This window comes from Castor canadensis, chromosome 13, assembly GCF_047511655.1.
Source record: "Castor canadensis chromosome 13, mCasCan1.hap1v2, whole genome shotgun sequence".
Lineage (NCBI taxonomy): Eukaryota > Metazoa > Chordata > Mammalia > Rodentia > Castoridae > Castor > Castor canadensis.
Genome location: NC_133398.1, coordinates 14,464,927 through 14,478,081, shown reverse-complemented (window position 1 = coordinate 14,478,081; position 13,155 = coordinate 14,464,927). Strand labels below are relative to the sequence as shown.

Sequence of the window (13,155 nt, the reverse complement as noted above, 5' to 3'; positions counted from 1 at the left end):
CTGGCACTGAACTACAATCCTCCCAATCTCAGCCTCCCAAGTAGCTAGGATTATAGGGTGAGCCACCAGCGCCCTGTAATATAATGTCTTACTGGATGTAGAATTTATTTGATCCAGCTTGTTCTTTCTGTTCATTGTGGGTTGGCGATGTGAACTGGCCACTGTAATAATCAATCATTTTCCTAGGAGTTATACATCTAATTGAAGAATACTGTAGTTTAAACATACAAATGTTCGACGGCAACCATGGATTTTTTTAAGCAATGCACTACAGATCAGCGTGACTATCTATATTCCTCTATTTCTTTTTTGATACAAAAATTATTTTTTGTTCATTTGCAAGTATTTATTTCCATATTAGTACTTTTTTATCTTCTAAGGAGAATCTTATCATTTACATGCATTTCTTAAAAAATAAACACAATTTTTCTGTTCAGAATCTTCTATTTCACTCATACAATCATTGGTTACTGATTATCATCTAAGAAGCCCACAGGGTAGGCAGATGCAAATGAGTAAATCCCTATGTTATCAATATTCAAACTTTGTGCATATTTTATCAAAATATTCTGTGTATGTAAAGAAAATGAAAGAGAAATACATACTGTTAAGACTGCAGAGTTTTGGAATTTATTTTCTGGGCGTAAATTGACAGAACCTGAAGAATAACTAAATTTTTTATCGGGATAACTTTTGATAGAGATCGTTGCATCAAATGCTTCGGTGTATCCATAAACTTGGATTACAACACGTTCTGATGCTCCCACACGAAATACTTTTGGTGCTGAAATGACATATCTGTTGAAACAGGAGAAGAAAGGTCCCAATACTGTTACATTGTGCATTTTCTTACACTTCTGATATTTTTCTCTCACTGGAGATTTAATTTCAAATACACATATTTCAACTTAAAATGGTCTATTAAAATCAAACTTTATTTTATGATCTATAATTTTAGCCTACTTTCCAAGAAGAAATAGCTTGCAATTAAGATTTGACATAGATTTGGTTCACATTTAGAATAATACCACCTTCCTTGGGCTATTCAACTAAGGATGATTTAATGGGGTTGACTAGAACATAAGTAGGCTGATTTTTCTTTTCTTTCTTTTTTGTTTCCTCAGTGGAGAAGAAAGCAACATAGCCATTGAATACCAGCTGTGTCACCTGCTGGCTGAGTGACTGAGGTAATGTCAGTACCCTGAGTCTGAAATGATATACCTGTGAAAATGTCACTTTTACTCTGCCGTGGTAAGGATTAAATAAGAACACATATATGAAAGCACCCAGCATGCTTAGTCCTCAATAAATGCAGGATGCATTAGTTTCACTAACTTGGTTTAAAGAAATTACTCTTAGAAATATTACACTACACTAGTGGATGGTAACAACAAAAACAGAATACAAGTGAGCTATTATTCCTAGTTTATAAATGATCAGAGGTTAATTTGATCAAGGTCATATGGCTTCTAAGTGAATGAAGCAGGACTTTATATTCAGGTCTCTCTCAATTGTCTGTATAATTGAGGTCAAGGTCATAAGCATTGTTCAAACCATAGACTGTTCCCTCCATTTCATTTTTCAATCTATACAAGAGTGGAAGTGACTCTATACAAACTTTGAAACACAAATTTTAAGGTGCATTTTTTCATTAAGTGAAAACTTACAAACTAGATTATTAATAATACATTACAAGAGTGTCTAATTTGGACACAGAGAGCCACATATGTTATTACATAAAACAAGAAGTATATATCAACTCAGAAGAAATAGATTGACTCATTCCAGTGTCCTAACAGGCTTTGGGTGTACCCAGCTGGCAGAATTATTGCTCTTGCCATCATTGTGACATTTTAAAAGTCTATGAAAACCACCTAGTCTTTAACAACAATGAAATTAGTTAGACAGCAATGAAATCTTATAAAGCATCTGGCAATTCTACATAACAAGCTTAGAGCCACTTATGGGCAAATTGAAGGATGCCCAGACTTCTAAGCACCATTACAGCCATGCTTAGCAAGGTACCACAGAAAAAGAGAAATGGAAATTTCTCTTTTTACTACTGCTCCCATGTTAAGATGAGCAAACTACTAATTAACTTGCCCTGCCCTGGTCACAGAGCTAGTAAGTTATAGAATTAAGAACTGAACTTGTTTCTAGAATTAACCCTTTCAACAGCTGTCCTAAACTGGACTTATTAAGAATTTTGCAATCAGAAAAATGTAGGTATAAAAAAGCCATTTTAGTTTTAGTATCCTTAGAGGCCTTATCTTGGTCAGTTTAGTATTATTTCTAGTAGTCTCTGTACTGGTAGTCCTGAGACATAAAATATTCAGCATTTAGAAATCTTTAAAAGCTGGCTCTGGAACCATGCTTTATACAAATTTTGGTTCCCACTAATGTATTATCAACACAGTCTATCTTTATGAAGACTTTCATGTTGTCATATTCTTTTAGTACTTGCAGAGGATCAGGCCTCTGAGCTTGTAGAGAGACAAGAATAACTCTTTGGCCTTTACCCAGTTACTCTCCAGATATCTGCATGGCTTGCTCCTTCAGTCCTTCAAGCTCTGTTTGAGTGTCACCTCCTTAAGAGAACTTTTCCATTCACAGTTTTAAATAGTGCCCCATCATTTCTTTATCTTCTTTCTCTGTTTATTTTTTCTTCATAATACTAAAAACTACCTGTCCTTATTAATTCATTTTTCATTGGTTGGTTCTTTTCTCCCTCCCTCCCTTCCTTCTTTCCTTCTTTCCTTTGTTTTCCCAACTAGAATGCAAACTCTAGGAATTGTCTTTTCCCATCTGCTACATCCTCAAGGCCTATCACATGATAGATGATCAATAATGTGAAGTCAATTAATCTTAATCTCTCTGAGCTTCAGCTGCTTGTCTTTCAGAGAGGAAAAATAAAAATTGCCTAAGGTAATGGAGTGACTGTGGCCATGTGAAAAACATTTTCATATATATGTGTGTGTGTGTATTATATATATACTCATATCTATATATAGATTGCAAAATTGAAGTGGCAAACAGGAGACCTTAATAAAACCATGACTCTGTCTCTGTCAAAGTAGTGTGACTTTTGGCCACTCACTTCCCCTATCTGGATTTAGCCTCTTAAATAAGATGTGTACAGCCAGTTAGATAATTTCTAGGTACTTTTCAGTGCAAAATTTATCAATATAAGCTCATTGTATGAATAGTTTAAAACTCACAAATTTCATTAACACTAAAAGTTTTGAAGAATCATCTCTTAAACATAAAATTACAAAAATAGATTTTCAAATCACGGTATTAGAATGGAACCCCAAGTAACTCTGGCTTAACTTTACAGCATCCATAAAAACTACAAAGAAAACTAAGGACCAAATACAAATAAGCACTAAATACCAAGAAAGTTTATTATCTTGAGTTTATTTTGTGCTTTTTTTTTTTTCGGTGCTGGGGACCGAACTCAGGGCCTTGCACTTGCCAGGCAAGCACTCCTCCACTGAGCTAAATCCCCAACCCCTATTTTGTGCTTTTTTAAAGAGGAATTTGAATGATCATTTATATGAATTTTTATAAATAACAGCCCTGCAAAACTGTCATGCTGTTAGCTGCTCATCAAATCAAAATGCTTCCATGACTTTCTTATTCAGAGATGAGACTATACATTTGGTGAAAGTTATTTTCAAAGTACACAATCTGTTGAATTTATTTTTCCACTCATCATGATTAACATGCAGTATAAAATGAAAATGGTTTATTTTTACTTACGTTTGTTCCTGTCCCCAGCTATTCTCCAGAAAGATTAAAAAACAAAGTATTCCCAAAGGGCCCATGGTTGGAGGTGGTATAAAACCATGGAGTAAACTTTTTGAAGCTACTTCCCTTTTAAATAAACTGAGCTTCAAAAAGTTGGACAAATTAGTTCTCTAGTTAATTATTAATGTCTTAAAAAGGAATCTTTAAGGAAGAAAACTAAAAGTGGAACTAAATCACTCTCATACCCATGAATAAAGATAGGAAGTATTTTATAGGAATTTACACACAGGGGACTTATTTTTTTCATTCCTCCTCCACCCTAGCTTGTTTTGCAGTGCTGAGGATAAAACTCATGGCCTTATGCATGCTAGGCAAGCACTCTACCACTTAGCTAGTTCCCCAGCATCCCAAGGGACTTGTTTTTATTAATGCAAATAGAAGAACTCTAAAATGGAAATGTAGTACCATGAAGAATGGCTCAACACTAAAATCCAGCAATTCCCATTTCCTTTGACCTTTCATCTCTAGACCAACATTTGGTCTGATGTATCATCTTTGAGCAAGCCTCTGGTAGGTCACACTGTTTCTGATACTGACAGAGACTTACCTTAATTTGGTTTCAAATTGAGATGATTTTAGAATGTGTCTGAATTAAACAGAAGTCAAAAGTTTGTCTTTTATGGAGAAGACCTGAGTGGTAGCATCCTTGCTGCTGGAAATGATCTAGAGATAACGTAGATGTGGAAAGGGGGTCCAGGGAATTGCTTCTTGGTCTGTCCCAGTCTAGGAAGAAGTTCTGAAGAGTAGATGGAGAAAAGATTGTGACTAACAGTGAAAATGTCACACTGAGGATGCTGGCATCATTTTCCAAGTTGCCAATCAAACTATTAATTCATATATTACTCATTCAAAATTTACCTTCACTCAAACATGGAATATTTTTATCTAAAAAATTAATAAATTTCAGTGAGAAGTTTAATATAAAAGTTCCATGTGAACAAAGCTTCCTGTGACAATTGAGTCTTGTAACAAACTTACAATTAAGTAAAATTTTATCTTAAAGATTTTAAATTAATTTATTTTTCTGATGTTTTATGCTCATTAACAAATTTTTATTTACACTTTTCTTTGATTAGACTGACTTCTTCCTTACTATATAATATGTATTCTGTTTAAAGTAATGAAATAGATGTCTCTAAATATATTAGCATAAATCAGATGTTTATAGTCACCCTGGCATTCCTTGCTTTGAATTAACAAAGTTCTGTTTACCAATACATTAATGCTGAGTTTGTTAGGGAGAAAAGGAGCTCAAAGCAGAATTTGATATATGAATTCCATGAAATGGCAAAAATCTGCTACTGTTGTCTGACCATCTAACCCACTTATTTCAACAGGGAATCTGTAGAATGATTAAGCCAGGTTGTGAAAGATGGGTCAAATTAAAACAAACAAAGTGCTTTTGCCATCATTTTCGGGAAAAGAAACTTAGGAGAGAGCAAGCACACTCCAATCAGCATAGGTAATATTTGTATTTTAAGTGCAAAGAAGTTTGATTGTGCTATAGGGTAAATGCTAATGAATGGTATTTTCAAACCACTGGCATTTCTCAGCCAAAAAAAAAAAAGTTATGGATCTCAATGGTTCTCAATAGAACTGAAGCTCAGCAATTTATAGATTCCCAACAGTGTTTAACTAAAATTTTAAAAATCTGTCTTCTAAATGTAGCTCAAAGATGGATTTTACTTTTATCATGGGCACGAGATGTCATGGGGGAATCCAAGGATGTTCTAGAGGGTTCTTGCTTTCAGAACACTCTTAAGAATAAGAGGCTGGAGCACCAGAGTTACAGACAGAAAAGAAATTTTATTGATAGAGAAAGGCTGAGCAGAGAGACAGACAGCAGGGTCCAGGAACTGGGTGCCCCCTGAGCACTGGAGTGGGGGATTCATATATATATATTTGTATATGGCTTCCACCCTAACCTAAAGAACAGTTCATAGCGGAACCCTGTAGGTCCATTCTTGGTGCACATGGGCCTCCTGTACCTCCTGGTCATCTGGCTGAGCTGGTTCCTCCACTTCTCCCAGGTCATGGGGGCTTCCGCGTTCCTAAGATGTCATGGGCTGATTTATGTTATGGAACTGCTACAAATCCCCGCTATGGGTTAGAGCCCCTAACTGCCATTAGGGAGCTAGGATGTCGATATCCAATCATTAGCTACTTCCTGCTGAGAGGGGGTGAAGAAGGGCCGCTGCAGGAGTCAGGGATCCAAACCTGAGGGGATGTCCAAAGGTCCACGACAGTAAGAGTGGGTGCTGAGTAACATTTGGAGTTTGATGGAGTCTAGGTGAGAAGAAATGAAATGCATGAGAAGGTTAAGGAGGCATGGACCAAAGCACAGTGCAGCTCCAATAACAGGAACGGGTCCCAGGACAGGGAAAAGTCTTGAGAACCAGCCGCCAAGCCAATTGTTAGGTTTCCACCCATCTCAAATGGGGACATGAGCGACTTTTCTGATGTTAGTGGCAATGTTTGCTACCCCTTCTCTGTTGTTATCAATTCAAAGGCAACAGTCTAACTGGTTGGATTTGCCACACATACCCCCTTCCTCAGCTAGATAGTCTAAGACCAGGTGGTTTTGATATATAGTGGCGTGTATTTGGATTTGTTGTCTGGCCAGTAATTCTAAGGCAGAAGCAGTCTGGTTGGTGATAATTTCTACCACCGCTTGTAACCTCATGATTTGATTGAGCATGTAAATGGGAGTCTGGTAACCCCAACTCCCATCTTGTGCCCAAGTGGCTAGTCCATAGGTCTCAGTGATCCTCTTGGGAGGCCATTTGTCTCCTCCCCACCTCTGATTTCCCCCTATGCTGACACTTCTCTTTGTTCTGGTCCCCAGGGTTTCAAAGAGGGGGACTCCCAGTTGTTCTCCTTAGGAATTGGGCAAAAGGAAAAACCAAGGCTGGACAATCCCTATAGTACATCTTCTTGTCCAAGTGGGAGGAAGTCTGGAGTAGGCCTGTTTTCCACATGTCCAGAATAACCCATTTGGCATTTTCCACCACTGTGGGGCAGTGCTGGTGAGGTTATCCCAATATTTGCCAATCTCAGGGATACTTCAAAATGGATTGGCCTCATTAGTAGTAGAGCAACTTAAGAGGCTGTGGTTGGTTAGAGATTTGTAGCATTGGGAGCCATCATTATGGGGGGATGATGCCCAGTATCAGGGAGGCTTTTTGGGCCACCAGTTTAGATTTGTCTCATTGTAAGAGAGTACCTATTTACAAGGGGTCTCTCCCACTTATTTATCATATGTGAACCCAGTTCTTTTGAGACAATCCTCCCCGATCACTTCTGATGTGAGAATCCAGGATTGGGAATGGTCACTCTCCTTGATAGTTATAGAGTGATTCCATAACAGAAGTTGGTAAGCATTTAAACTAGACCTTTCCAAGGCCACTCTTCACTCATGAGGGTACCTCTGTATATCCAACAATTTTGAGACATTTAGTTCTGTGGCGATTTTCTCTGCCAAGTCTATGAAGAGATTCTTTCCTATTGCTGGGAGCTCTAACCCTCTCCCTATCTTGCCCCTGAGTTCATCATATAAACCAGGGCCTTGAGTGGCCATTGGCTTTGGATGGGACAAGAGTTTTTTATTATCTTTTTAACAAGTTGTTCTTATGCTATGTCCTGTACTCCTCTACCGTCTGACACTCCCCAGTGTCCCAGATAAGTCCAATAGACCCATTCTTCTAACCTCCTATTGCAAATATAGCTTGCTTTGTTTCCCAAACTCTGGGACTTCTAGTATCACTTACCCAAGTGTATGCAAACCTGAGGGGCATATTTGCCCAAGTAACATCCACTCAGTTGGTGGGTGTAGGATGTAAAGTAAGAACATCTGGAGCCCCCAGTATAGGTGATTTTAAAATGTTCACTACATGGGAAAGGCTGGGTGAGGGTCACACTGAAAGGTAAGAGTTCAAATGTGACATGATGAGCCTCATGGTTATCTATCCCAAGAATGTGAGGCCCCAGGGGAGAAGGCAGACAAGGTCACTTATCCTGAGGGGCCTTCTTGAAGAGGAGTCGGAGGTCCTCTAGAGGCTCGCAGGAGTACCACACTTCGTCTGAGTCTAAGTCTTGAGGAGAAGAATCTTTTGAGGGGTTCCAGCCCTCTGGACTCTGGAGATGTGGATCCAAGATTCCTGTTGGGGTGGGAAGAAGCACAGGATATAGCCCCTCCCTAGGGGGTCTGAAGCTCTCTGGATGCATGAGGGATTTTAACAAGCACCAAATCACTGGGACAAAAGGGTGAAGGAGGAGAAGAGGAGTCACGAGAGATGCCTTGGTGTAACTCAGTTAGGATTTGTTGGAACTTAGCCAGCTGGGTGATATGGGAGGTAAGTCTGGCTGTTTCACCATCCAAAATGAGGTCATTAGTGAGAAACAGAGGGCCATAAAGAGACTCAAAAGGTGTGATATCTAACTTGCCCGGGGTGTTTCTAAGGCAGAGGATGGCCAAGGGCAGAAGTTTGGGCCAGGGAAAATGTGTTTCCTGGGCCAGTTTGGCTAGGTGTCACTTGAGTAACCCATTGGCCCATTCCACCTTCCCTGAGGACTGAGGCCTTCAGGCACAGTGGAGGTGATATTTTATGCCTAGGGCTTTGGATGCCCCCTGAGTCACTTGTCGCTCTGGAGGCTGTGAGGGAGAATGAATCAGGGAATGATTTCCTGAATTAGAACTTTGACCACTTCCCAGGTCTTTTCTGTGAAGCAAGGAAAAGCCTCCACCCATGCTGTAAAGGTGTCCACTAGCACTAGAAGAAAATGGGAGCAAGGACTCCCTGACATGTGGGTGAAATCAACTTGCCAGTCCTCTCCAGGATAGGAGCCTTTTCTTTGAGTCCTGCAGAGAGGAGTGGTTGGTTGCAAGGCTTTATTATGCTGACAGATCTTGCCTCCCCTAAATTTGTCTTGTAGGGTCTCCCTAGTTTTTACACTCTCAAACATGAGTTTGACCAAGGACAGGATGTTTTCTACTCCCAAGTGGTAGGTTTGATGTAGAGTTTTGAGGACCTTCCACTATAGGCTCTGGGGTAAGAGAAGCTTGTCCTCAGGGGAGAACCACCATCCTTGGTAGTCCAGGATATAGCCCTGAGATGAGGCCATTTGGACCTCAGAGGGGAGGTAATGAGGTCTCTCAGGTTGGAGAAGAGATTACTCCCACAAAAGAGGACCCTGGATGTAGGGTTGTTGAGCTTCTTCTTTTGCAGCTGCATCCACTTTTTTATTGCCCAAAGCTATGGGGTCATCAGTCTTTTTGTGTCCTGGACAGTGTATAACTGCCACTTATTGGGGTGAAAGGACCACATCCAAAAGTTTTAGGATTGTCTGAGAATGTTTGATGGGAGATTCAGAGACAGTGAGCATTCCTCATTCCCTCCAGGTGGCTGCATGGGCATGTAGGATCAGAAAGGCATATTTGGAGTCAGTATAAATGTTGACTCTTTTGCCCTGGGAAAGCTGTAAGGCTCTGGTGAGGGCAATAAGTTCAGCTGATTGGGTGCTGGTGTTTGGGGACAGGGGTTCTGCCCACAAGATTTGAGCAGAAATGACTACTACCACTCAGGCAACCTGGCCATCCCCTAGTTACATTGTCTAGTTCCTTGCTTAGATACCCCACAGGTTGAGGAGTGTGTCCTCAAAGTTGTGTTATGACCCCAAGGGCCAGTCCCCCTTTTTCATAGACATATAGCTATATGTCTTGAGAGGGTAGGCTCAAGGTGGGGGTTAAGCCAAGGTACTGTTTGAGCTTAAGAAAGGCATCCTGGCTCTCTTTGTCCCACTCAAGGAGGGACTGAGAATGTTGTTGGGCCTCTCACTGGAGGTGACATAGGGGGCGAGTGAGCTCAGCATAGCTGAAGATCCAGATTTGACAGAATCTGGTGACTTCCAAAAGCCCTTAGTTGTTGAAGGATTTTAGGGAGAGGATAGTCTAAAATTGGGAGATGTCACTCTGAGCCTAGGGATCTAGTTTGCTTTTCAAGAACCAACCCAAGATATTTGACATTAGGGCTGCATAACTGAGCTTTTCCTCTGGAGACCTTATAGTCTTGACTGGCCAAAAAGTTTAATAGGGACTCTGTAGCCCTGGAGATAGTGGGTTCAGTGGGACCATAGAAGAGAAGATCATCTACATGTTGGAGTAATGTGGATCCCTGGAATTGCCAGTCCATTAGATCTCTTGCCAATGTTTGACCAAAGATGTGAGGGCAATCTCAAAACCCCTGGGGAAGGACCATCCATGTTAGTTGTCCTGCAGGTTTTGTGGGGTCCTCAAAAGCAAAGAGCAGTTGGCTATCAGGGTGGAGAGGTATGCAGAAGAAGACATCCTTTAAATCTAGAACTGAGTAGCATTGGGCATCAGGGGGAATCTGAGCCAGGAGAGTATGAGGATTAGGGACCACTGGGTGTAGGGGCAGCTTCATTGATGAGTCAGAGGTCCTGTACCAACCTCCATTTATTGGGACCCTTTTGTACTGCTAGAATAGGGGAATTGTAGGGACTTGAGAACTTGACCAGGAGGCCCTCTTGATTGAGGTTGTTTATGATCAGGCAGAAGGTCTCTCCAGGCCTCCAGCTTTAAGGGTATGGTTTTTGGTGAGGGAACTGGAGGGGATCTTTTAGGTGAACCAGAACAGCAGGAGCTGTCATTGCCCTCCCAGTGGTGGAGCTGTCCATCCAAACTGATGGGTCCACTTGTTCCTCAATTAGGGGCATGCAGAAATACTCTCTGGGGGGAGCAAGTAGTATTTGCACTGTAAGTTTAGACAGGAGGTCCCTTCCTAATAAGGTGATAGGGGTCTTGTGGACTAGTAGAAACAAGTGGCAGAAGTGGAGTTTCCCCCAAGAGCATGCCAAAGCCTGGGTAATATATTGTTCTAGGGGCTGGACCGATATGCCCCAAATGCTGACTTTGTTGTTAGACCTGGGGCCTGGAGAGAAAGGAATGACAGAAAAGTGGGCTTTGCTATCCAAAAGGAAGATAGATGACCTGGTGCTTCTTAACCATCAGGACAAACTGGGGCTCCTCAGTCTGGATGCCAAGAACTGGAGCCTGGACAGGAGGCCCTGGAACCCATCATTCAAGGGAGCCATCTGGCCTCCTCTGAGAGGAGATAGGGACAGTGTGACTTCAGTGGTTGCCCTTACAGAGAGCAGGGTCCTGGAGGGGGCCAGGGCTGTCTCCCAGACTGCTCCCTCATGGACATTCCCCTTTGAATGTCCCTCCTGTCCACCATGGTAGCAAGTCCTGACATTTGGTCCCCATTGAGAGGGAAATTCTTTAAGAGCTGCCACTAGGTCATGGTGCCTTCTGTCTTCTCTCTTTCTAGTAAGGTCCCGATTATAGCATACAGAAGTAGCCATTTGTACCAGCTAGTCTAATGTTTTGTCACCCTTAGCCACCAGCATTTGAAGTTTTCTATGAATATTTGGGGTTTATTGGGTAAGGAATTTATCTCTTAGGAGGGCCTCCCCAACCTGTGATTTGGGATCTACTGTAGTGTTTTGTAATGTCCTCTTAGATGCTGTAAGAAGACCATGGGGGATTCATCAGTAATCTGGGAATAATTAAGAGGTTGGACTCTAGCCCATATTGAACCTTCAATGGAGAGGTGAATGAAATGGCATCTAGCCTATTTGGCAGCCTCACTTTGGGGATCCCATCTGGGATCCATCCTGGGGAACTGCTTGAGCTCCAGTTGGGCCTCTGGGGTCCTTGGCTTCCCCTTCTAGGGGAGTGGGCTTAACAGAGGACTGTTGTAGGTGATAATCATTGCCCACCTGAGTGGCCTAATAAAAGACTCTTTGCTTGATCTAGGAGCAGCATGACATCTTTCCAAGGCAGTTCAAAAGTTTGGATAACAATAATAAAGTCTTGAATGTACTCGTCTGAGTCATCGATAAATCTACCCAAGTCCCATTTAATTTCCTCAATGTCACTTAATCTGAAGGAGACATGGATTCTTTGTGAGCTGCCTCCCCACAACCCTCCCACCCCGGAACTGGCTAGGGAGCTGTGGGGGTTGGGCAGCCACTCATTCCCTCTGGGTGAAGGGGAGGAAGTGGCTCCCTTAGGGGCAACTGGGGGTGTCTTAGAGGTATCCCCTTCTGTAGGTATGATTTTACAAACCATGGTCAGTGTTTGAGTACCTCCCTAACACTGTTTCACACATTGGGGATGTTCTTTAAGGAAAAAGAACAGCTGCACATAAGGGATGTCTGTCCATTTGCCCTCCCTCTTGCAAAACAAGTCTAACTGGAGAATAGTGTTGTAGTTAAGAGTCCCAGCCTTAGGCCATTTTTCCTGATCTCGAAGGGCATATTGGGGCCAGACTTGAGTGCAAAAGAAAATCTAAGCCATTTTGCAAAGGTTGTCAGGATCAATGTCCTTCCAGCATTTTAGCAGGCAAGCAAGGGGAGACCCCTCCAGAACTCAAGAGGATGAAGTTCCCATCTGGAAAAAGAACATGTGGTCTACAGTGGAGGGGGCATTCCTATTTATTGGTGTCCCAACAAGAAAACCCCTCCCTGGGGAGAATGTCCTCTCCCCTCCATTTTGCCCCTTCTGCCATCTGTGACCAAGACCAAGGGAAAAGCTGAAAGGGCCCTCTTGGTTGTGGTCACCCCACTGGCATGGCCCCAACCACATGTGACCCTGCCAGCCTTAAAGTTCAAGTACTTATAATGTCTCCAGTTAGTGAAGGCATCCAGTTCTAAGAGAACCTGCTGGAGGAAGGGCTCAATGAGAGACATGAGGACACAGAAGGCCAGGGGGGTGTTGGGTAAGCCTGGGGTCAGTCATGTCTTCTGGAGAAGACTGAGAGGAAAGGGTGTATTTTTGGAAAATATGATCTCCCGTGCACTCTGAGGGCAGCCATGGGAGAAAACCCAAGTGGTGTGTGCCATAACAACAGTGCAAATACATTCCCTAGGGCAGTCCTGGGGGATAAAGATGGGGCAGCAGTGGTGTAAGGGGAGACAGTGCTCAGTGAGGTGTCATAAAAATCCCCCAAACTGGCACTCAGTCAAAGGGGCATACATCATCCAAGGAAAAGTGGGAGAACAAAAAGTGCAGGGAACCTACTAAGAGAACAGATGCTTTATTAACTCTTACTAAATGAGGGCATGGTGTCCTCCTATATGTCCCTGGCGAAGGTCACCTAATGTTGTTGGGGGCAAAAGGGCCATTGAGTTATAGTGCAGAACTGAGAGAGGGAGAAAAAGCCTGGGAGCTGGAAGGATTCAGACTCGTCCATGTGGCAGTAGGCAGTCTTGTATAAACCATGGGACAGGCTCAGTGTGTTGCACTTTGAGGAGGGATGTGCTGGA

The 13,155-nt window shown here is 42.2% G+C and overlaps 1 protein-coding gene across 1 annotated transcript in view; it reads right to left on the bottom strand.

Annotated features, from left to right (window-relative positions):
- The window catches only part of C5 (complement C5), a 75,386-nt gene extending 71,474 nt beyond the window's left edge, over positions 1-3,912 (bottom strand). The window contains exons 1-2 of the mRNA XM_074051113.1: positions 3,763-3,912; positions 606-798 (exon numbers count right to left, since the gene is read on the bottom strand). Coding sequence (XP_073907214.1) covers positions 606-798; positions 3,763-3,827 — 258 coding nt within the window. The 5' untranslated portion in view covers positions 3,828-3,912. The remainder of the gene's footprint in view (positions 1-605; positions 799-3,762) is intronic.
- Between the last annotated feature and the right edge of the window lie 9,243 nt (positions 3,913-13,155).